At 40.9% G+C, this 26,138-nt stretch overlaps 1 protein-coding gene across 1 annotated transcript in view; it reads left to right on the top strand.

Moving 5' to 3' along the window:
* The window catches only part of LOC117446089 (gamma-glutamyl hydrolase), a 59,970-nt gene that overhangs the window by 24,175 nt on the left and 9,657 nt on the right, over positions 1 to 26,138 (top strand). Inside the window, exon 6 of the mRNA XM_034082089.2 lies at positions 24,644 to 24,750. Within this exon, the coding sequence (XP_033937980.1) occupies positions 24,644 to 24,750 (107 nt within the window). The remainder of the gene's footprint in view (positions 1 to 24,643; positions 24,751 to 26,138) is intronic.

Here is a 26,138-nt window from a genome sequence, read left to right as displayed (position 1 = left end):
CCGCCTACTTTGGGGGAGCGGTCCCTTGTTGTGTCTCCTCGCCGGCTGTTATCTCCTGGGCTGTCGTTGGTTCTCCTGTTGTCTCCTCCTCCTCGGAAGTTGAGTCGATGTCCACACTTGGGGGTTGGGGGGCTTCGGTTGTTTGCCTGATGTTCAGTTGGCCTAGGTCCTGGATGGTGTCAGCGAGGGTCCTGGTAGGTGCTGGTGCTTCCACACACCTGCTCCAGTGGTACCACGTGTCTCCTTTTCCGTCTACTCTGACTGCATGATCTGTTCGCTGGGTTACCTTGAGTGGTTCAGAGAACCTTGGAGCACACCACTTGGGTTTGATCGTCTTCAGGCGGACGTCTTCAGGCGGACGTCTTCAGGCGGACGTATTCAGCGTCCCTGCTGCCCTCAGCTTCCTCTGTGTGTCCTTTGGCTCTGGCTGCTGTGGATTCGTCTGCGAACTCTGCAACGAGGCATTTTAGTTGTTTATAGTAGGGATCGACCGATATGGCTTTTTCAAGGCCGATACCGATACCGATTATTAGTAATCAAGGAGACCGATAACCGATATTTGTAACCGATATAAATTTGCAGTAAAATCAGAAAAACTATAGTGTCAATATGTAGAATAACACAAACTCCAACACAACTCAACACAACTTCTTTGAAATGCATTTAAGCATATATTATGTTTAATGAACTTTTAAACATCTTACAACTGGTTTCCTCTCTGTGCCCTTTTCTTTAGTGCAGCCATCTGCTATGAGTTAGAGAGAGACAAGAAGTGGAACAGCAGGCTGACATGCTTAACTAACAATAATGCTTAATTTATTATATAAAACCAATGCCTGTCTATCTAGCATAAAATCCCAATAAGCTGCTAACTGCAAAACACTAGTGCTAGCTAATGTTTTGCAAACTATTAAAAGTGAGGCTATTACAGTAGACCTAACGTTAGTCTAGTAGCCTCACTTCTAATATGTTGCTAAACATTAGCTAGATACATGTTGATTAGGTAATGAGCTTCACATATCAACCTGAAAAACTGCTAGGCTCCACTCGCAGCCCCCCCTCCGCACCACAGTTACTCTGCTACGAGACGCTGCACGCACCCCAACTCTGACTGACTTCCCGCGTCCCTGTGTAACTGGGAAGCTGATATAATTGGATCAATAGATCGTGCTGTTTTTGCAACTTCAGCATAGGGGATTGGGATGTTTATTGAACTTCGGCTTTCAACTGATTTACCTTCGAAACACATGTATGGCTCTGCCGCTCAGCGCTGCTGCTTGCCTCTGTCTGTGTCTGCGTTCTTCGCACCTGCCTGTAATCTGAGAAGGTCCCGCCTCTATGGCTGGCTCCCGCCCGGAAAATCTTCAGTGTTGATTGACACTTCAGTAATAGCCTATCAGATAGCGCTGTGGGCGGGGAATTGCTCGTGTACAGAGAGTGGTGACTGCAGACAGAGAAACGGCCGCATCAGGGCCAAAGTGTTATCGGCAATTTTATTAAAAAAAGGCCGATAATCGGTCAAATGAGGAATATCGGCCCCGATAATCGGCCAGGCCGATAATCGGTCGACCCCTAGTTTATAGTAGGCTTGGTGCCCCAGTTTGTCATACAGTTCCTTTGAAACCGTGGCTCCCGCCCCTGGGCCTGGGAACTGGTGCCCATGAGTCATCTCATATGGAGTGAACCCAGTGGTCCTGCAAATGGAACTCCTGATAGCCAATAGGGCGAGAGGTAGTGCCTCCAACCATGTCATTCCTGTTTCTTCCATCGCCTTTGCTAGTTTCTGTTTTAGATTTAAGTTCATTCTCTCAACCTTTCCCTGTGATTGTGGATGATACACTGCTCCAAATCTGTGGGTTAGCCCAAGAGAGGCTTCCACCACCGCTAAATCGTGATCTTTGAAGTGGCTGCCATTGTCACTGCGAATCTTTTTGGGGAACCCGTGTCTTGGAATGTAGGTTTGTACCAGGAAGTTGATTACAGACTGGCTGTCTTCTTTTGCACAGGGGATGGCTTCTGGCCACCCTATGTAGGCATCCACAACCATGAGTATGTACCTCTTTCCCCTATGTCTGTCTATCATGTCTGTATAGTCTATGACTATCTCCTCCCCTGCCATTGTTATTGTTACTGCAGGAAACTTTCCCTCATGTGGTTTGATGGTTGCCCTCACATTGTAGCGTCCACAAATACTGCATTCTTCAAGATGATTGGCTATTAAATCTGGTAGGTAAGGGTGCCACCAATGGGTCAGGGCCCTAACCATTTGGTTCTTTCCTACGTGTGCCATTGAGTGTGCTTCCTTCATCATAGCTCTTACCAACCCTGGTGGGATCACTGGCCTCCCGTCTGGGGATTACCAAATGTCATTTGCTCCCTTTCTTGCCCCTTTGTTTCTCCAGGCCGTTAGTTCTTGCGGGGAAGCTTTAGATTGTTCTTTAGCCAACGCCTCATCTGTTCTGGCTTCTAGTATTCCTTCTTGGGGAGCCCGTATAACCATTTGTGAGAATGTGGCTTCGTATCCGGCTGCCTGCTTGGCGGCCAGATCGGCGGCATTGTTTCCATCGGTTAGGTACCCTGTGGTTTTGGAGTGTCCTTTGCATTTGATTACAGCTACTCTGTTGGGTTTCATGATAGCCTCCTCTAACGCCTTGATTTCGTGATAGTGTTTCACTGGTGTTCCTGTACTAGTTACGAATCCTGCCCTGAGCCATCTTTTTAGGTCGTGGTGCACTACCCCGTGTACGTATGCTGAGTCTGTGTACACATTGATGTCTTGATCTATTCCTTGGTTCAAAGCGGCGATTACGCCCTTTAGTTCAGCTAGTTGAGCTGACACTTTTCCTTTGATGGGGGAGCAGTCAATGTTTTCAAAAAGTCCTGTCTCATTACTTCGTCCTACCACAGCGTAGGCCCCTTTTAGGCCGTCCTGTGGGTGTCTGTAACAACATCCGTCAGTGAACATGTCTCTTGCCCCTGTTACTGGCGTTTCCTGCATGTCTGGGCGTATTTTTACATCCTGCACTACTTTTTCCTCACACCTGTGTGGGACTCCTTCTCCTGGTAAGTAGTCTGCCATGTTGGTGCCTTCATGTGTGTAGGTTATGTGTGGCTGTGTCAGAGACTTTTCTAACCTGGTCTGTCTTGCTGATGTCATGGTGAAGGCCGCTGAGTTGACTAGGGCTACAATGCTATGGCTTGTGAGCACTGTGAGTGGGTGTCTCATCACTATGTGTTGGATTTTCCTTAGTACTCTAGCCACTCCAGCTGCATGTCTGATGCATGGGGGTTCTTTTGCCTCTGCTACATCTAGTGCTATGCTAGCATACAGCAACATGTTTCTGCCTGGACTCTGATCCCCCTTTTTCTGGAAAAGTACGCCGTTTACGGTGTTTTCTTTTTCAGAAACATCCAAGAAGAAGAGGTGTTGATAGTCTGCTGATGACAGGGCGCAGACCGTTGACATGTCCTGTTTGCTAACCAAGAATATTAAACTTTAATCTTTTCAGCATTCCAGACCATCATTTAAACAAGCAGCCTCTTATCTAAACACTAAGCATTAAGGTTTCTACACCACCAACTGGGAAACTCTTGCACAATTATGCTATAAAATCATTGCCTCATTCCTCCAGAACCATCTGAGGCAAGCATGTCTCAAGATCTTGTCCTAATGAGCACAGTCAGTGATGCAGCTGTAGTCAGTGGCAGGGTCCCCAAAAAGCTAGGACCGGCCCTGGTCAGTGGGCTCCAAGGAAACTCTCCCTGGCATTGGGATGAGGGAAGGAATCACTTGGCAGACACACATTGTCCTCTGTACAGCAGAAATCCACCAAAACCGCAGTACCTCTTCACACCACTGTTGCCTTGACAACGAGGCACAAGCATAATGTCAATATCTCCTATGCGTTCTTTGCATACTTCTTCTGTTTGCAGTGAGCAACTCTTCACCAACACACTGATTCAGAGAACCCAAAAGGTGGTGCAGAACTATCCAATGCTGCTGTAATCACATTCAGCTACTGAGAAAAACTCAATTTAAATCTCTCTCCCAACGGGTTGCAAAATAAAACGGCTGAGGTCAGGAATGCTGAAACATGTGAGTGTTAAAACAAACTAATGATAGTAGTCTGCCTATTCTTTATTACTTCAGTTCTAAGTTAATAGGCAAAACAAAGACACCCTCCAACCACTATACTAATCTTTTATCTACTTGGCTAATTCTATTCATTTTCAAATTGTTTATCTAAGTTGTGTTACAAGCATGGTGAGGTTGTAACAGAATACACAAATAACTGTATTCAATCCGCGCCGTATTTGAAAGCTGTAATGAATTTAAATCAATGTTTAAGGACGTAATATAAGTTAAATATATTGTTAATCTAATCACTGTTTTATTGTGAAGGCATCTCTGGTGAACAGTGGCCTATGGCTTTTATTTTGAAAGGCCGTTCCGGAAATATACTCCGTAATGTGAACCGTGAGTTTGAATTCTATAAACAAGGAAAGTTACGATAACAATCGTTTTAATGCATTAAATAAAGTCATGAAAGAGACAAGGAGGGGAAAAGGCGTGTGGAAGTAAGCAGTGAACTGAAAATGCCACCAATCCTCTGTTTTAACGTGAACCACTTTTTACTTTCCCTTAACGTTACTGTATGTAATATAATTTAGTACAATCCTTAGTTAATGACAAATACCATGACATTCACAATGTAATGCAATGGTACCAATCAGTTCTCAAAACCTCTCATAAAACCACAAAGTGACGTAACTGTATCCTACAAAAACTATGCTAAAAACAGCAAATTATAGTTTCTTATTTATTTCAATATCTACTACTTCAGCTCCCACATTGATCAATTAATTTTCAATGTTATTCACTCCAACTTCAGACCACTCGATTATTCACTCCTTGTTTTAAATTCAATGCTCTTTCTTCATGCATTTAAGAAGAGAGCAAACAGGAGAGAGAAAAAAGAAGGAGGGGGGGTGTGGGTACTCTCACAGACACCCCGGCTGGAACAGGCATTCCAGGAGGAGGGGGGCTTCCTTGAAACAAGAATGACTTCGTATCTATTTATCTGACTAGGTTAATATGTGTTCACTTGTATTTATTAATACACTGGACAAATCTTGTCGTTACTCTTAATGTCCTTATTCTTATTTATTTGAATGTCCGTGGAGCAACACAGAATATTGAAGAACAGAGGGCAGCTGACCACAAATGAGCTTCCCCTGTTATATAAACATTAATAGATTCCTTCTGACTGACAAGCGTTCAAAAACCCTCCTGCTTATCACTTAGGCTACTACTTTTTGTTTTATTCATAACCTAAAAATACAATTGTGATGAATAGCTTGCTCTTTTTCTGATTGAAACAAAGAGTACTCTTCTACAGAATCCGAAAGTACAAATACTGGCTCCAGCTGGAGCTCTCAGCCTTTTCAAGAGAAGGGGGGCTTCTTTCAACAACTAACAACAAACTATTGGTATACCAAAACATTTACCAACATAAAACAAGGTCTTTACGAATCAACAATGACAACCAACAGACAGAACAATCAACAAACAGATCAATACAACTCCTTTAATTTCCCAGGGAAGGTTTCACACAAATTATTAATTTCTCAGGGAAGGTTTCCCACAAACTATTCTTTCTCAAACAATCAAACATTGTACACAGATATATTAGTATCAAACATTGGCCCCAAAAAGAACCTTGAAAAGGACAGGTGTGTGCGTTTGGTAAAGAGGAAGTGTGTGTGTGTGTGTGTGTGTGTGTGTGTGTGTGTGTGTGTGTGTGTGTGTGTGTGTGTGTGTGTGTGTGTGTGTGTGTGTGTGTGTGTGTGTATGTGTATCTTGGTCAGGTAGTGTATTGTGTGTGTGTGTCAGGGTGTCTGGGAAAGTGTATGTAAGAAGGTTTATATATATATAGGATTACTTAAAAACAGTCCCAAATAATACATATACAGTTCAAGATAATACCTGTTTACTTTAATACAGTTTAGAACAATATCTGTTTGCTTTAATCCCTTTTTTGATCTCACCTTCAGAGATCAACTTATACAGTACACAGCATTTGGAACATAACCACTGTCATTCTTTTCTGCTGTCTGTTCCCCAACATTTATATAGATCCAATCAGAAGCTGGGATTTAGAACACTTTAAACCTTTAGGAACAGTCCACCATAACAACTTCTTATGACAGTGGAGGGAGACCAAAATATGTTTAAAAAATTGTCCTTGTCGGCTGATGGATTTATACAAACATGTCAAACATGTCACCGGTCCCTCCTGGGGGTCCTGGTGTTTTTACCGCCCTGTCCATCCTACTTTTATGGTTTTATGTCTGGTCAGTCTCTCCTCCACATTGTCTTGTCCCTTTTTAAACATTTCTGTTGGACTTTTTTCCCCTAATAGACGACCTAGACTATCCACCTCTTTCTCCCGGAAGGCTTTCAGCAGTCCTCTGTCTGTCATGTCTCGGTACACTCTGGCTACCCTACCTTCCCATTTTTTATGATCCTTTTCTTTCATTCCTTTCTTCCCTTCGTCTACCCATGTCATCCATACCGCCAGCCGGGTTTCTGGGATTACAATTCCCTCCTTTTTCTGTCTTTCAAATTCACTTTCCATTTTCTTTTTTCTTGGCTGCTCTCTTTTTTCCTTTTTTTTTTTTGTGATCCTTTTTCTCAACTTCCTTTTGCCCTTCTTCCACCCATTCTTTCCAAACCTCGCGGCGCACATCTGGGATTTTGAAGCCTAGTGCTTCTTCTCTCGCAAATTCGCCTTCCATTTTCTACTTTTCCTTACCTTTCTTTCTTAGATTGTCTGGTTGCTAGCGTCTTTTGCTAGTCTTCTACCTTTTCTTAGATACTAGTGCCTCGCCTAGTTTTACACTGTGCTATGGCTACGGCGACCAGTTTTACGCCTCGCCTTAGTTTTACACTGTGCTATGGCTACTGGTACAGCGACCAGGTTGACACCTTCCCTTAGATACTAGGGCCTCGCCTTAGTTTTACACTGTGCTATGGCTACTGGTACAGCGACCAGGTTGACACCTTCCCTTAGATACTAGGGCCTCGCCTTAGTTTTACACTGTGCTATGGCTACTGGTACAGCGACCAGGTTGACACCTTCCCTTAGATACTAGGTGGTGCATTGGCCGGGAATCGAACCCGGGCCTCCCGCGTGGCAGGCGAGAATTCTACCACTGAATCACGTCGGGGTCACCACCAGGTCCGTCCTCCGTGCAGATCGTTTGGATATGGCCAGAGCGGGGTCGCCGTCCGGATCCGCCGATGACCTTTCTTAGTTCTGACGGAAAAGGAATTGTGTCCTTCGACACTATTCTCTGTTAGCTGTACAAAAACTAGACTTTGCACTCCAATGGATTGTTTCTTCAAATAAGCACTTTATTACACAGTTCAACAAAGATATATCAATCTGATACTATACCACAAAGCGCTTTGGACTCCTTCTTGAGTTCTCACCGTGACAGGCTCGTCAGTGTAAGATCCCAGTTGAAGAGAGCCCCGAATCCTGAATATATCTTGTTCTTTATAGTATTTGCTGTGAAGCCCCCACCTTTGGTGCTCTCTCTTACTGTAATCTGCCTTTTCTGCCCAGCAACACCCAGATTTAGCCAAGGTCAGGGCCAGGGCCCTACTCCCTCTTCCTAATTTCGATGTGTCCATTATTACCTGCTTTATCTGGTTTTCTCTCACAAGACAGTTGCGCCTTTTGAAGCGCTCACAAGACAGTTGCGCCTTTTAAAGGTCAGGGCCACACATACTCGTAACATGGTGTTCTAGTTCTTGAAGATAACAGGATGTAGCCGGCCAACTGCTGAGGCACCTCAGCAGTAAACTTTAACACATTACTTTTTCACTCAGACAGCTCAATGTTTTTAGCGTTTCCTTTACAGGATTTACTATATCTTATATTGTTACTTTTGCCTTATCTTTATCCTTCAATACGCAACCAAAAACGGGCCCCGCACGGCTCGGCACGCTTAAAGCGAGCTACCCGCTGCAGTGGAAACGCGCCATTAGAGACTCTAGGAACAACCAACAACCCTGCATTCTTGGAACGCAATGCCCTAGTAGGACAGTAGGGTATAATGAGTTCTTTAAGGTAAGATGTCGCCTGCCCATTAAGGGCTTTGTAGGCGAGAAGAAGAATTTTAAATTCTATCCTGTGTTCTATAGGGAGCCAGTGTAAGGCAGCCAGAACAGGAGTAATGTGGTCACTTTTCCTAACTCTGGTTAGTACACGAGCTGCAGCATTTTGAATCAGCTGAAGCGACTTGACTGACTTCTTGGTACACCCTGATAATAAGGAGTTACAATAATCCAGCCTTGAAGTAACAAATGCATGGACTAGTTTCTCTGCATCGTTTTGAGGCAAGATATGCCTGATTTTTGCAATGTTACGTAGATGGTCCTTGAAATTGATTTTATGTGGGCGTTAAAGGATAAATCCTGATAAATATAAAAAATATAACACCAAGATTCCTTACAGTCTCACTGTAGGCCAAATTAATGCCATCCATAGTTAGTATATCTTTAGATAATTTGTTTCGTAGATTCTTCGGGCCAAGGACAATAACTTCAGTTTTGGTCGTGTTTAACATCAACAAGTTTAACGTCATCCACGTTTTTAAGTCCTTGAGGCAGTCTTGAATTGTATTTAGATGATTAATTTCATCAGGCTTGATGGATAAATACAGTTAAGTATCATCCGCATAACAATGAACATTTACAGAATGATTCCTTATAATATTGCCTAACTGAAGCATATATAATGTGAACAAAATAGGTCCGAGCACTGAGCCCTGTGGTACTCCATGGCTAACTTTGGTTTGCGTGGAAGATTCATCGTTGACACGTACAAACTGAGAGCGTTCAGATAGATAGGACCTAAACCAGCCTAAAGCAGTTCCATTTATGCCAACTAAGTGCTCCAGTCTTTGCAATTGGATATCATGGTCGATAGTATCAAATGCAGCACTGAGATCAAGAATAGAGACAAGTCCCTTGTCTGAGGCTATTAGAATGTCATTTGTGACTTTAACCAGAGCTGTCTCTGTGCTATGATGTGTTCTAAAGCCAGACTGAAAATCTTCAAATAAATCATTGTTTTTTAAGTAATCACACAACTATTTTGCGACTGCTTTCTCAAGAATTTTTAAGAGGACCGGAAGATTAGAAATAGGTCTATAGTTGGCTAACACCTCTGGATCGAGGTTGTGCTTTTTAATAAGCGGTTTTATCACTGCTACTTTGAATGATTGTGGAACATAGTCTGATAATAAAGACATATTCATAATATTTAATAAAGAAGTGCTAATTAATGGAAAAACGTCCTTCAATAGCTTAGTTGGAATTGGGTCTAACATACACGTTGATGGTTTAGAAGAGAGAATCATTGAATTTAATTGTTCAAGGTTTATGGCTGAAAAGCATTCTAGTTTACTATCTAGTGTAATATTAGAACTTACGTTTCCGGGAGCTGTTGATAACACTATACTGGTCAAAGGCAAGAGGTCATTAATTTTGTTTCTAAGAGTAACAATTTTATCGTTCAAAAAGCACATGACATCATTACTACTGAGTGTGATGGGAATAGAAGGCTCAATCGAGCTATGGCTCTCTGTCAGCCTGGCTACAGTGCTGAAAAGGAATCTTGCATTATTCTCATCTATTAATGAAGAGTAGTAGGCTGCTCTCGCTTTACGCAGCGCTTTCTTATATTCATTGAGAGTAATATGCCAAATTAAACGAGATTCTTCAAGTTTAGTGGAACGCCATATCCTTTCAAGTTGTCTCGAGCAACAGAGTCAAAATGTATTCGCAGCGCATCTGTAGCACTATCAACAACATGATCAATTTGGGGTGGTGTACATTTGGTATAAGTTTCCTCCCTTACATGCAGACATGCTATCGAGTTAAGTATTGGTGGAATCTCTTCCTTAAATTTGGCTATAGCACTAACAGATAGGTTTCTGCTGCAGGAGCTTTTGACTAATGCTTTAGTCAAAAGCTACTTCAAAAGTTACTAAGAAATGGTCGGATAAAGCAGGATTATGCGGTTCGACTAATAGTTGCTCAATTTCAATACCATAAGTCAGAACAAGGTCGAGTGTGTGATTATAGCAGTGGGTTGGTTTATTTACACTCTGACAGAAACCAACAGAATCTAATATAGAGTTAAATGCAACAGTAAGGCTATTTTTATCATCGTCAACATGAATATTAAAGTCACCTACGATAATTACTTTGTCTGTTTTAAGAACCAAAGTTGATAAAAACTCAGAGAATTCTGATAAGAATTCTGAATAAGGACCTGGTGCACGGTACACTGTAACACATGAGATTGGCTGCAAAGTTTTCCAGGTCGGATGCGTAAGACTAAAAACGAGGCTTTCAAAGGAGGTATAATTTAATAAGTATTGATAAGTAAACTTGAGTCAAAGATTGCTGCAACTCCACCTCCTCGGCCCGTGCCTCGGGCAATATGAGTATTGATATGGCTGGGTGGAGTGGCCTCATTTATGCTGACATATTCTTCATGTCTCAACCAAGTTTCAGTGAGACAGCATATATCAATATTATAATCTGATATTAAATCATTTACCAATATTGCTTTAGATGCTAGAGATCTTATGTTTAAGAGACCACATTTAATTTTCCTGTTTTATTGCACTGTAGTAGTTGTTACATTTACTTTTATTAGGTTATTATGTGTGACACCTATTAGGTTTTACCTTAAATTGTCCTTGGGCAGACACACACACCGCTAATATTGGGTATTTTATTTGGTTCGGGATTCCTATGGATGACTGCCTAGGAGAGAGCGCAGAGAAGCGTGTAAGACTGCGACTCCGCCTCCTGGTCTCAACTCCAGTTTGTCATGGATTAAGTCCACAAAGCCCTGAAATGTTTGCCGAAATGAGATCTGCACCGTCCAAAGTAGGATGAATGCCGTCTCTCTTAATCAGACCAGGTTTTCCCCAGAAGGCTGACCAATTATTTACGAAGCCCACATTGTTTGCTGGGCACCACCAAGACAACCAGCGCTGAAATGATGACATGCGGCTATACATGTCATCATTGATCAGATTGGGGAGGGGACCAGAGAAGATTACGGTGTCCGACATTGTTTTAGCATAACTACACACTGACTCCACATTAAGTTTGGTGCATTCTGATTGGCGTAAACGAACATCATTACCACCGACGTGACTAACAATCATACTGTATTTACGTTTATTTGTAGCCAGCAGTTTAAGATGCGCCTCAACGTCGCCCGCTCTGGCCCCTGGAATGCATGTGACTGGAGGCTTCGGTCTCTAAATTCACGTGTCTCATAATAGAGCTACCAATAACCAGAGTTGGCTTCTCAGCGGGTGTCTCGCTGAGTGGGGAATATCTATTAGATACGTGAACGGGTTGGTGGGGACCTGCGGGTTTCACGTTATGCCCCTTCTGAACAGTCACCCAGTCTCCCTGCTGCTCGGGAGTTGCCGGGGGACGGCTAATAGGAGCTACCTTTTGCTGGTCCGCACCGGCTAACATGGGCTTCACTGTAGCTGAGTTACTTTCTAAGATGAGGAGCCGGGCTTCTACAGATGTAGCACCTCATTTCAGACTCCAGCTTACAGCTTCCTGCCTACGACATGCCTAAGACCAGTATCGAGGAATGTTAAGCCCTCCCACTATTCTCCAAGAGGGCGTTGCCAGATTTTCAATTTCAGGTTTTAACCAGGAGATGGCGCTTCATTCACAAATACAGAAAGACAACTTTCAGCACTTTCAGTTGTGTTTTGAAGAGCATTTGAACACATATTTTAGATCAAATAAAGTATATCTAATCTTGTAATTCAATAATATATAGTCTTTATATATTAAATAATCATAATAATAATGTAAATGTTTACATTACACTTCTTTATTTGTTATGCTCATACTTTTACCTTTACAATCGTTTGCTTTAATATGCAGGATATTTTTTGTATATTTTTGCTTCCTCCTGCTCCCTTTCGGACACATACTGTATGATTTATTATTAATATGAAGATATTATTAAGATAAGATACTTTATTGATTGAACATTTTAGTTTAGAATGTGCAGTCCCACGGTAATTCAGAAGGCTCACAGGTCACATTCCGACCATTATTTAAAACAATACTGTAGGTGCTTTCCCACTGTCTACAGCAGAGGTGGGGAACCTCCGGCCCCCGGGCCGTATACGGCCCGCGAGACAATTTGGTACGGCCCTCGAGGTAATTTATAAGCACACGCAAAAAAGTAAGAAATCTAGACCGCAAAAGAATGAAACAAGCGAGTGCCTGTTTTTCCTGGCCCAGGCCAGGGTCCTTTAACACAACACGAGCTTAACGTGTCATCGCGGGGTATATGTCTCGTCTGACGGGTGTAGTTCTGACGGGGAGCACCAGAACGCGGCTCCGGCACTTCAAAAATTGCAGTAAGGAGCCGTACACATGCTGCAGTTTCTGCGTGGCTGTGTCTTTAGTTGTAAGCCCAGTGGCGATCTGCTCATCTGTCATACTGATCATACAGTCAATAACTTTGTTGTTATTAGCATCTGGTTAGCTAGCTATGCTAACGAATATAAGAAGCTTTTTCTACAACCAGTGAGGTAAAGGCACATCTTTATATGATCATTATAGTTATAAAAAAAATAAGAGAATAAAGTAAACTACTATATAAAATGCTATATGACAGTAAAATAAAAAAAATAAAAAATACAGTTTAAAAGGGGAGTGATTTGTAAAATATCCATAAAGAAAAAGAAATCTGCTTGCAGTTCTATTTCATCTGGGTGTGGAGAGATGTATCCATAGAGCTCCTAATGTTGCTCTCAAAGTGCACCAGATTGATGCTTTTAACTTCAACATTTAAAAATCCCCCCCCTAGAGGAGGTTAGGTCCCCCACCACTTAAATCATTTCCACATGGACATGAAACCAAATACATTTGCACATATCTTGTGTCCATATATTTCTGTTTGGTGGTCATGCCACAACCGTGCACGTGCATGCATGCGCGAGTCATGGTAAGATATCTGGACTAAGAGTTTGCTGTTTCTTTGCACAGCATGAAAGAAAGGCCAAATGAATGGGCTGTGATTTTAGTTTTTTAAGCAGAGGTCAATCATTTGTACGGCCCTCGGAGGATGATGAAAAAATTGAAATGGCCCTTGAGAGGAAAAAGGTTCCCCACCCCTGGTCTACAGTATGATTTGTATAGAGGGAGCTCTGTGGCTGATTGGACGGCGATTAGGTGTGGCGCATTTATCATTAGGTGATCAGAGCTAACTGCCTGCCGTCAGATTTCATTTAAAAAACAGGTCTGATTTTAAGCTTTTATCTTCAGTAGACTTGACTACTGTAATGGTGTCTTCACAGGTCAAAAAATCTAGAAAGCTTCAGCTATTTCAGAACGCTGCTGCTCGAGTCCTCACTAACACTAAGAAAGTGGATCACATCACTCCTGTTCTGAAGTCTTTACACTGGCTTCCTGTGTGTCAAAGAATAGATTTCAAAATACTGCTGCTGGTTTATAAAGCACTGAATGGTTTAGGCCCAAAATACATTTCTGACCTCCTGCTAAATTATGAACCATCCAGATCTCTCAGGTCTTCAGGGACTGGTCAGCTTTCTGTCCCCATAGTCAGAACTAAACATGGTAAAGCAGCGTTCAGTTATATCTCCAAATATCTGGAACAAACTCCCAGAAACCTGCAGGTCCGCTGCAACTCTGACTACTTTTAAATCCAGGCTGAAGACTTTTCTTTTTGTCGCTGCTTTTAATTGAACTATTCGTATCTTAGACTGCACTGTAACTTTTTTCCGTATTTTTTTCTTTTAATGTTTATGTTATTATCTTTTCTTTTTAATGACTGATTTTAAATGCCATTTTCTTAATGTCTTTCATTTTTTGTAAAGCACTTTGAATTGCCGTGTGTTGATTTTGTCTTTATTATTATTAATATGAAGATATTATTAAGATAAGATGTTACTTTATTGATTGAACATTTTAGTTTAGAATGTGCTGTCCCACGGTAATTCAGAAGGCTCACAGGTCACATTCCGACCATTATTTAAAACAATAGGTGCTTTCACACCGTCTGCAGTTTGAATTGTATAGAGGGAGCTCTGTGGCTGAATGGCCAGCGATTAGGTGTGTCTGATTTTAAGACTATTTCTGCGCTCATGAATAATGCGTATTGAACTGGTTTCATTAACTATTGAGTTTATTTTACACTAGAACCGCCAACTGGGTCAATTTGTGTGGTGTGTTGTGTGTGTGCAATGTAACCTTTTTCCAATAAAAATATTAAAGTCTCTTACAGTTACTTTCGTAAACCTGAAGTGAATACATTTTGGATTACTTATTGGAATTATTGGTGGAAAGATTTCCTCACAACATTTAATATTCATTACTAAAGGAACAGCCAAATCATTCTTTCACACAGTGACGTCACGAGCTACCCACAATGCAACACGCGCCATATATATATATATATATAAATACGCCATTTTCCTGGAGGTGCAAATATCCTGGAAGTGTAAATATAAACAGCTAGCTAACGTAGCCAGGCAGAGCACACTAGGTTTTTTTTCTGAATTAACGACCGAAGAAATCGCTGCATGTCTTCGGATTACATCTCTGGACTTGAGGGGTGTGCTCTCGGTCGTTACCAGCGTAAACTAGAGCTGTGTGGGTTGTCGGATTGCCTTTACAGACTGCCTGCAGATGTATGGAAAAACGACAGTGGCCTTCGTCGATTTTGGCTGCATCTACGTCTAATTTCTGGAAACACCAGGTGAATACCCCACTTGTCACAATAATATTATCATGCCATTGCATATATGTGGTATTTTAGAGTTGACTAGATATTGATTAAGGCAATAGACTATGATAAACTTTAAACTGTCAGCCCCGGTCGGACGCGGAGATTCTGAAGATGGACATTAGACATTTTGTTAATAAAAAAGACGGCAATTCTCAAGTGGTGGCTCACACAACAACCCCAGAGCCACCACCTGAGCCAGGTGAACAAGGTATGTACCTGTCAGTAAACTTACAAGTAATGCGAACATGTAAGCAAAGCATAAATTACAGCTACGTTGACGTTACTTTGAATCGCGCGGGTAAGCTAAACCGTTAGCAAGTAGCTATAGCTAGCCAGATATATAAAATAAACACGTTGTCATACAATATAAATGTTGTGTTTTTTAGCATTACTTGGTTATTTAAAAGAAAGCTCTCTGGGAAATGTTGACTTACTGTCAGTGTTCGACATGAAGCTAGAAGCTACCTTACAGTAGTAGCCTACACAGTTGATCCTGAGTCCTAGGGAAGGGACACTATGCTCCCAAATATTAAGCCTTGACCCGCATCTTAAAATTGATATGATCAAAAAATGATCTGCATTGTCGAAGGCCTTTTTTCCTCATTATCATGTCAAATTGTACAGCTTTCCTTAGTGTTGAATGCAGAAAGATGACTATATTAGAGTATTAAGTGAAAATGACTATATTAAAGTTTTAAGTAAATATATTAAGTGAATTACTCAAACTGCATTTGTATAGGAATGATTCTGTCCTATTGGCAGATACCTACTCTAACAGTGATATCTATAAGAGGTTTCCAATGTAAATTTAACTATTTTCAATTGGTTAGTATTACATTTTGTGACAGTGTGGTGACACTCATTTGAATGAAGACACATTTGTGTATCTTGAAATTAATTAATTTGATAGAGCTGGAAACTGATTGACTTAAAATACTTGTTTGTCTTTACCTACACAGTCATCACAGATGAGCCAAACAGAGTAGAGGATGAAGAAAGGAGAACAGGAGAAAGGGACACACAAGAAGGAGATACAACAGACAAGAACAACAATGAACAGGAACATCAGAACAGACAAGAGTCAATGGGTAACTGGGGAACTGATTTAGGGACTGCAGATACAGGGCCAAGGCAAGTGAGACATCACTGCTTTCCATCCGGCATGTTTGGCCAGCAAAAGAGATCATTTCAACCAAGTTGGTTTGATACTTTTAAATGGCTCGAATATTCTACAACTGCCAATGCAGCATTCTGCTTTAGTTGTAGATTATATGGCAAACCAAAGCAATCAAGGGATCAATGGGACACCCTCACCACCTCAGGATACACAAACTGGAAGCGTTCATTGGATTCTTTTCGAGAACATGAAAAGTCAAACATACACAAAGCCTCAATTATTCTCTGGAAGAGCTTTAAAGCCACCCAGGTCCACGGTGACATCACACAGCAGCTACAGTGAGATTCAGGAACGTAGGGAGTATCTGAAACGCATAGCAGCAGTGACAGCCTTACTTGGGAAGCAAGGTATTACTGTTTTGTAGTTCTACAGACATTGACTATTAGCAGTTTATAAATAAAGCTGTATTGTATATCAGTCTAAATATATATATATATATATATATATATACTGTTATTTCACACACGCTAAATGGAGGAATTATTTCTGATTTGTGTTACATTTTTGAAAGAATAAGCCAGTGAAGTAATCAAAGTAATTGTTGTTTTCACAGTGATGAAGACGAGTATCAAATGGCAGCACCAGTACTAACTCAGCCTCCCTCTGCATCTTCTGATTCAGTGGACAGACTGTCAGGAGGAAAGTGAAACGGGCTGGTGTGTGGCAGACTAACATTGTTACCGTTCCTGATGCTGTGGTGGACTACAACAGAAGCATGGGCGGCGTGGATGTGTCCGATGCTTTGATTGGGTACTACAGCGTTCACCACAAAACCATGAAATGGTACAAGACTTGTTTTTACCATTTTCTGGACAGTGGTGAACAGCTTCCTTCTCCACAAGGAGCTGCACAAGATGAGGGGTGACCCCGGCAGGACGAAGCCACACACCCAGAAGTCCTTCAGGGAGCAGCTTGCTGCAGACACGAGGGGTGAAGTCCCTGCAGCACCACCACTCCCCCCATCATCACTCGTATGCATTCCCAAGTATTATGGGGAAGATGCCACCGCGCTCAGGAGGTGCTCTGATGCTGGCAACAAACCGGTGAAGACCTATCTACTTCACTAAGTGCCTGGTGCCTCAATTCAAAAACACTAAACACATTCAGGTTGTGTACATTTTTTCTTTTTTGCCAGTGTTTACAAAAAAATGCTTGTGGTGTTATTTTGGTTTTAGTGTAGTTTTTTAGTGTTATTTTTTAAATAAATCTGCTCCTGTTGGAGACAAATGTATCCTGTTTCCTAATTGTTATTGTGTAAGTAAACCTTCCTAGAAGTGTTAGTCGGGTGATAAACATGTAAGGACTGTGGCAAAGTCCACACACAGACACACACACCATTTAAAAATAATGTTTTTTTTTATAAAAACACTTGTATTTGGATGGAATGATTACCTATAGTGATAATACAATTATTTTTACAGTATGGTACCTGAAAAAGGTCAAATGGCACTGATGGTATCCAAATGTGCCCAAAGGTCAGTCCGCCTGGACTACTTTTTGCTAAACCTCTCTAAAAAGGTCACATTTAACTTGTTTTGCCTCAATCTTGATACAGGGTACTTATTATATGTTATACTTTGGATTCCTAAAGCTTTTAGTCTACCATATCATCATTCAAGGGTGGTTTTCACTATAAGTAATGGGTTTTTTTTAGGTGGAGGTAAGAATTTACCTTTTTTTTTTACTATGTTCCATCTGAATGACACAGAAACATCTATATTGATTCACTTCTACATCCAACTCACAGATGTAACCTTGCTTTGATAAAAGAAATTATTCATATTCCTTTTAGAAGTTAAGTTATAGTCATTTGTTTTGGGCATAGCATTTTCGAGCCTGCAACCTGACAAACAGGCTCAGGGCTTAAGAGGTCCTCACATGCTTCATCTCTTTTAAAAAAGAAGTGTCCAGTCAACAACAAAATATCAGTGATCGTATATTTTTTATAAGCGATGTGAAACATTAAACTTAAGAGGGCCTAAGATATTCTACAAAATAATATTTAAAAACATTTGTTATATTTTGCATTAGTTTTACCAAAATAACTTGATTTAATTGTATTTAAAATAAATGTCCAAAGAAATAAATCCTTCGAATCTGCCTGTTCAGTTTCTGTTGGAATGTGAAGGGTTAAATGAAAGAAGCCCCTCTCTGCGAGTCTGTGAAGACAGGAGCTGTTGAACGTCCAGCTATGAATTCACAGAGGGCTAAAACTAAAACGAGAGAGTAATGTCAAATGACCAATCATATCTTCCCTCTAAATGGGTGGGTGTTATTATCGCGGACTTTATGACAAGTTCCGCCCACTGTGCAACTTTTCTTGTTTCCATAGCAACAACAACTTCCTGTCAACAGCGTTAACTCGCCTTCAAGATAAAAGCATGCCAAATTACACTTAAGACATACAACTGCAACGAAAGTAACAAACACAATGCAATATCCTTTTCAATTTCAAAGAACACAAATAAAATATATTTACAGGTGTTGTTTTGTGTGGTAGAGGGTCCCTTTCATTTATACGTTTTGCACCCCGGGCCGTTGTTTTGACAGGGTGTCCGCGGGGTCTTAAAAAGTATTAAAAGTTGATAAATCAATTTAGCGAAAATTAAGGCTATTAAAAAGTATTAAACGGCATTTTCCAAGGTATTAAGAAGGTCCACAGCAACGACAACATGAAATACCCTTTAATTTATTGAAACAACATGTCGGGAAACCCCCTCAAGGCGGCCCCATGCATAGCGTGGCATAAAATGCTGCTTCTTATTTTAGGTTTCGTTGCCTTGCTCCGCTCTGTGGGGGGGGGGGATCTGCTGGTGGACTACCTGAGAGATATACAGCAGGAGAACACGCCGTCCACCGCGGAGAATAAACAGAAGGGCAACCATGACAACCATGCTCCGGGTCTTCTTCGCTGCTTTTGGTGTATTTTGTGGCGGCAGCAGCGCCACTTACAGGCCTGGCATATGTACTACAGCGTTTCCAGCATTTCCAGCGGTCTAGTGTGAACGGACGCGTTAATGAATCGAATGCGTGTGAACGGAAGACTTTTTTGCGTATGCGTTTTACTGTATGCGTCCTCGTGGGGCCGGTGTCTAAGCCAAACTATATCCGGTCACAGAGATCTGCTATTTTAAAGTAAGGTCAACACATATCGACCCTAAATATAGTCTATATTAAGAACGAGAAAAGTCTTAACATATATATCGTTTTTTGTAAACATATGACAAATGTGTGAGGGTGATGACGTCAGAGCATCGTCCTATGTGCCGGGCTTAGCCCCGGACAGCCCCAGCCCAATTTAACCCCTGGGTATTTGTGAGGGAGCTCCTATATGGCATTACCCCGCTGAAGCTCACCAAAGTTTAATATATTTCATAGTTCAAAGTTTTGTCAATTGTTTTGTTTATTGGTCAAATACTGGTTTCTAATGGTTTCTGAGGAGTTTCACTGGAATGAAAGAGCACAGAAGCAACAAAGCAGCATACTGCATTAAACCTGACCTTCACAGAGAGGTTGAAGTTCATGTGGAGAGGAGGCTTCAGTAGTCTGTCTGCACTCTGTTTAGTTGCGCTATCTTACAATCAATATAGTACATGTGAGGTAAAGTGTGTCGCCAATGTAACCGGTTAGAACTCGAAGTTGCGATGAGGTCTTAAAAGGTATGGAAAGGGTCTTATTCAATTTGACTTCAGAATTCCTGCATATACCCTGTTTGATATTCCGCTGAAGTATACGCTGCTGTGACATAATAACTCGAGGAAAGGGGTGGGGGTCAGAGGGCCTAGGTATAAAAGTCATGGTTGCCACTGCAAATAGCCAATCACACAAAAAACATGTTGCTGTGACTGTGAGCATTAACCAATTAACCTTAAACTAAACAAACACAACAGTACGTTATTGTCCTTATAAAATAAAAACATACATTTTGTCCACCGACATAATACAGGCACCTTACCCTCAAGAGATCCTCACGTGCTATGAGAATCTCCCACAATCCATTGCCGTAACAAAGCTAATGCAGGCATACGTTTGTGACACTAGATGGCGTAATTGTGTATGTGCGTGTGGTCAGCGCCGGGATCCTGATCTGCCGACGAGGCTCCATTAAAATATAAATATTTTTAGTGAATTACTGAGTTTAGGCACGTTAATAACGTTTTAATGAAGTTGAATACAGTATATTCATATGTGTCAGTGATTTCATGTCTATTCGGCGAACGTAAACATAAATGATCGTGGTGAAGATGATGATTAAATTAGGATTACAAATCGAGAGCCGGGCTGCATTTCCTCCCGTTCGTTTTTTCGACTAAGCAACATTATTTTGTTAAATAACAACATGGTGATGTTTTGTAAATGATTACATGTCTCTTATTTAGCACAGAGTATGATATCCGTGACATATGGATCTGAACAAAGTTCCGCTGTACATCCAGCGTACTGTATACTTTATTTCACATGAGCTCCAGTGTGGAACCCCACCGCACCCCCTGGTGGATCAATGATCCATTGCAGCTGGCTTCATTATAATTACATTTATTTATCACAGGGGCGGTCTCAAGTCAAGCTGGAGGTTTTCCCTTGAGCGAGGGCAGATCACGTACCAATCACGGCCCCCGCGTTTCAAACTGTCCGAAATTAGGTGCTACATCTGTATGGCTATGATTCCCGCCTCCAACCTAACAACTATACTACATTTAACACATGTATCGGTACCAGTAAAGGAGGTAGGGAAGTAACCAAACATGAGACAGGTAGAGCAGGAAATAGCACCCGAGGGTGGGGAAAGAGCCATGGCTAGCTATCAAGCTAAAGTAGCTACCGTTAGCAAACCCGAAAAGAGTGTAGGCAACTGTCGTTAAGAGAAGGAGAGTTGTGAGTGCTTAAGCTGTAGTAACGTGTGATTACAACGTCAGGCAGTTGCCGTGATCAAGAGTTTTAAAATGATCGATTAAGTTAAGATAATAAGCTATCAGCAACAGAACAGGCACACGGGATACCCGGAGATGACAACAACCGGAAGTTACAACATGCTTACCGCAATAGTGGTTGACAACATGAAAGAGGGATCACATTAACTGGAATACTACGACAAAAGTGTCAGTCATGTGTTTTGAATAACTAAAGGTTAAATTAGGTAGCGCTACAGAAAGCAAAATCCACTTAAGTAAAAAATGATAACAATTGTCAAATGCGTGCTTATAAACAGGGGTGCACATAACTTTCTTAGTGAGTTACTCAGATGAGTACCAGGAGACAGCGTTTGGTACTCACCCCACACGAAGCATGGTGTTAAAAAGTGCAGTCTTCCTCACTGTCCTCCTCAGTGTCTCCTTCACTGTCCTCTATTTACACTTCTTGCATAGATGATAAAGATGCTGCAGATGCACCTCCCTGTCCCTGTTTAAGCCTCCGATTTGCTTTCTCCAAAACTTGTTGCCAAAACTGTGAAGTCCTTGCATTTCATGAGGCCAAGTTGAAGGATCAAATACTAAGAAATTATCACATGACTTGTCAAGTCATATCTGATTTCAGAGGTGGGAAGTAACTAAGTACACTTATTCAAGTACTGTACTTAGGTACAATTTTGAGATACTTGTACTTTACTTGAGTATTTCTATGTTATGCCACTTTGTACTTCTACTCCACTATAGTTCAGAGGTCAATGGTGTACTTTTACTCCACTACATTTATTTAATACCTTAAAACACCTTACAGATGTGGATGAATGATGTGAAATCTAACCAAGTGTTGAATCAGACTTTAGTTCCACCTGGAGTAAATCCACAAGCTACCCTGCAGTAGGGCTGTGCAATTAATAGTATTTTAATCGCGAAAACGAAAACAACGTAATCGAAATAAAAAATTTTCAGTTGAATTATACTTTAAAGTTCAGGGTAATCAACTCTTAAAAACATACGGTTCACTTATTTTTTTCAATAAATAGATGTTTTTAATAATCGTGATATCAATTATTGACCCAAAATAATCGTGATAATGATTTTTGCCATAATCGCACAGCCCTACCCTGCAGTATACAAAGTCATTCAAACTAGCTGCACCTTTACCAGCTTTGAGAACACTTTCATGATCAATCATTATAAAACATATCATATATATTATTCTGAAATGGACCAATCTGCACAATGACTACTTATATTTTGATGATATTACTTTTCTACTTTTATTTGAGTCACATTTTGAATGCAGGACTTTTACTGAAACAGAGTATTCCTACACAAGATCTGAGTACTTCTTCCACCTCTGTCTGATTTCAAACTCTTCCATTAACACCCTGAGTAATTTTGCAGCTGTATGTTTTACTCCACTTTGTTGTAAATAAAACTGGAGCAGCTTGACCACAGAGCATGAATGTTGTGATCAGCTGATTTTGCGCAGTTCTCCAGTGTGTGCGCGGGGCACAGATTGTGCACAGGGGAGTCTCCCACTGTAGCCAGTTGGCGGAGTTTTGGCACAATTCTGTTGTTCATACCGACGTTAACCCTGTCTGTGCACACGGCGACCAACTATGTTGTCCGGTGATCTAAGCCTCTGCCTCCTGTAAAGCTTCACAGATTCGTCGTGTATGGCCTGTGCAGCTCGGCCAGCACCCAGTTCAGTCAGTCACAGAAAGTCCGAAGAGTTTTTGCTGGTAGCGAAACGCCAAAGTGGCTGTTAACAGTTAATGTCTATTGTTTTTTGGACATGTCTAGTAGTAGTTTACTCCACTGAGTGTTGACAAGAAACACGTGTAGACGAAATATGTGTTTTTGTTTTGATGACCCATCAGGTACGCAAAGTAGCGTAGTGACACAAGTGACGTTACGCATTTCAGATGTTTGCCGCGCATTCGTACCAGCTATGTGCACCCCTGGATATAAACCTTCTTTTGGCAACACACAAATAATTAGCTGTGATTTAAGGTTTGGGAACAGTTTAGTCCTCGGCTCTCTGGGTAGAGGAAATATGATAACTAACTCATTGCTGTGTCCTCTGAAGCTGGCTTAGACTGCACCTGTGGTTTAGTCTGAGGTTTATCTGAGATTTAACGTGAACCCGCTGCTGACTTCCATTAGGTTTAATGTTGTACATTGCACATGTATTTCAGATAATTTTCAATTATTCTGAAGGCAACAGTATAACAATGTGCAAACAAGGAAGGAGACTGTGAACTGGTGAAGTCACTACTTTTGGACCTGTAAATTACGGGCAGTGTTGATGTTAAATTACATGGAATAAAGAAAATAATTTCCCCTCAGGTCATCTTTCTGCATTAAAACATTACACATATTATATTTTATTTGACGTTTATTGGAATATCTTTATAGAAAATCCTTCAGCAAAACTTCTAACTATTTTTCTTCTCTTTCAACTGTAATTCATACCATTATCAGTCATGGTGTCCAATGCATCCTGTTGTTATTTATATAATGCAAATCAGGGGACTCAGTTCATTTTCCTACAATTAGGCTAGTTACTCAAAAAGCTTTGATATTTGTACATTATAACTTTGTAGGTCATTAGATTAGATTAGATGTTGTCACTGCACCAGTATAACAAAATGCACTTGGCATCCAAATAAAAATTGCAAAGGCTCAATAAATGTTGCAGTATATTCATATATCAGGTTACAGTATCAAATTTGTTGAGCCAATTTTAAGTTACCAATGTCATCAGGTGGTACCTATTCTAGAGTTTTCTTTCAACATTGGTAGATTTATAAGTGTACGTTTATTTTTTATGGTTGAAGCTGACTTCCTTTAACAGGTATACTGAACTTTTGGTATCCTGACTTTCTTCTTTGTTGACTTTTAGAAGTTGGCATTCAGACTTTGCATTACCGCCTTCTACTGGATTGATAATAAAACCACATTCTCCAAACCGCTATTATAACTAACAGAAACTAATACTGTAGAAAGTACTGTATGAAAAAGAAAATAATTAAGCTTAATATTTCCCCGCTTCATCTCTAATAGTAACTCATATTCTCACTCAAGGCTCTGAGGGGGTATGAATGCCTCTCTCAACAGCCACTGCACTTCCTCCAATCTGTGCTGTTGTATTTGCTGTAAAGTGTCTCTACTGTAGGCTATTTTTATTATATGTACAGCACTTTGGCTCGACCAACAATCGTTTATAAATGTGCTATATAAATAAAACTTGATTTGATTTCCTCCACACTCCCACAATGTTCAAAAACGTTCTCAAAGCATCACCTCCAATTCTTTCAGACTTTCTTTCTGCCTCAGCAGCACAGTCTATCATCATGGCAGGTATCCTGACAGCTTTCCAAACTATAATTCATATTTTAACCACAGCGGTTGGATGGGTGGTTCCCATGCAAATGAGACCAAACAGTGCCCTCAGAAGCACAATTACATATGTGTTGGATCTGCTAAGCTTTTTGTATTAGATAGAAGATACCATGCCATGCATATCACTTTTAAGGCGAAGTAAAGTGTGAGTAACTTCCCCTTACCTATGTAAAATAACTATTTCAACGGTGATGCTGCATTAAGGGTTTTCTTCACTAAAATGTAACTTCCTCTATCTTGTGTTGTGTGAAATGTTTCTCCTCTAGCAGCCCAATCCAGCCGTCTGTTCCGGAGTTTTCCCAAGGATCTTCTGCAATCTCTGGCTGTGGAAAACATCACTGGCAACTTCCACAAATGGAGTCTGTCTCTACAGGTATTTCCTGCTCCCCTTCTCTCCTCATCAGCTGGCTTGGTTATTATTATATTTGGTGGTAATCTTGTAATTCTTGAAGGTCGGGATGTCAGTATAGTGGGGCAGATAACAGCAATGTTTCAGAAGAATCGTGCAAATGATGATACAAGCATCAAATTTGGCACACTTGTTCTCCAAGTGGTACTAATCAAATCTGCCTGATTGGCCAATTGAAAATCCAAGATGGCGGCCATTTTCCAAGATGGCCGCCAGATTAGCCGCCCGAAATCCGTAATAAATCGGCACATAAAGGGTTAATCAAATTTTAAAGGTCATAAATGGATGCGATAATTTAAGACCTTTAATTTGATACCTATTTTATGGGTCTACGACCACAGGAAATACTTTAACCCATTGGGAACCATTGTCGACTTTTGTCACCATGAGTATTAGTCTCTAGGGGATTGCAGAAAAATATATAACTAACAGTTCCACAGTTACTTGAATGTCACTGTAGCTACTCAACTGTAGTTACTTAAGTATATTATAGTATATTGAAACGCAAATTCGGTACTGCACCTTTAAGGCACCATTTTGCGCGACATGTGTGTTTTGAGTAGACACAAAATGCAGAGAGCACATGGTGGCAGCCAGTTCTATCAGCCACACATCGTTTTGGTTTAATCCGGAGTAGATATCTGTGACTGTGAGTACTTACAAACTGACTTGTGTGTGCCAAGTGATGTGTTTCAAAATGGTGTGTTATTTCAATGTGTAAGCTAAGCTAAGCTAACTATGCTATCGGAAATTAGCTAATTCATTCAATTACTTTTTACACTATCATACAGGAAAGTGTCTATTATACACGTACAGGGTGGTAAAAGGATAAACCCTCGACCCTGAACGTCATACTGACCATGGACACAAGTGCTACTGTAAAATCGTGGAACACTGACTGGACCAAGTGTTGCCTATGTCAGGAGGTTAAGAAAGAAGATCTAAAATCCCCCCAGGGCAATCCTGCCAGAAGAGGCGATGATGGATATATGAACTTGGCAACGAATATTCCTCTGTTTCACTCACTCAATGCACTACCAATCAAGCTAGACCCTGCAAGACTTGACGAAGGTGGTGGGATAAATGAAACCTTAAGACAAAAGAAGGCAAAATATCATGAGAGTTGTAGGCTTCTATTTAACAACACAAAGTTACACAGAGCTGAAAAAAGATCAACCCCTACAGGTACTAGTGATGAGGGCGGTAGAAGTAAGATCCCACGAAAGGTCCAAGAAGCTAAAACACAAGAATGTTTCTTTTGCGAAAAAGGAGGGGAGCTTAGAGAAGCAATGACAATGCAAGTGAATAACAGAATAAACGAATGTGCAAAAACACTCAGTGATAGAAAACTC

The sequence above is a fragment of the Pseudochaenichthys georgianus genome, chromosome 5 (assembly GCF_902827115.2).
Source record: "Pseudochaenichthys georgianus chromosome 5, fPseGeo1.2, whole genome shotgun sequence".
Taxonomy (NCBI): domain Eukaryota; kingdom Metazoa; phylum Chordata; class Actinopteri; order Perciformes; family Channichthyidae; genus Pseudochaenichthys; species Pseudochaenichthys georgianus.
This window is presented reverse-complemented; position numbering and strand designations above follow the sequence as displayed.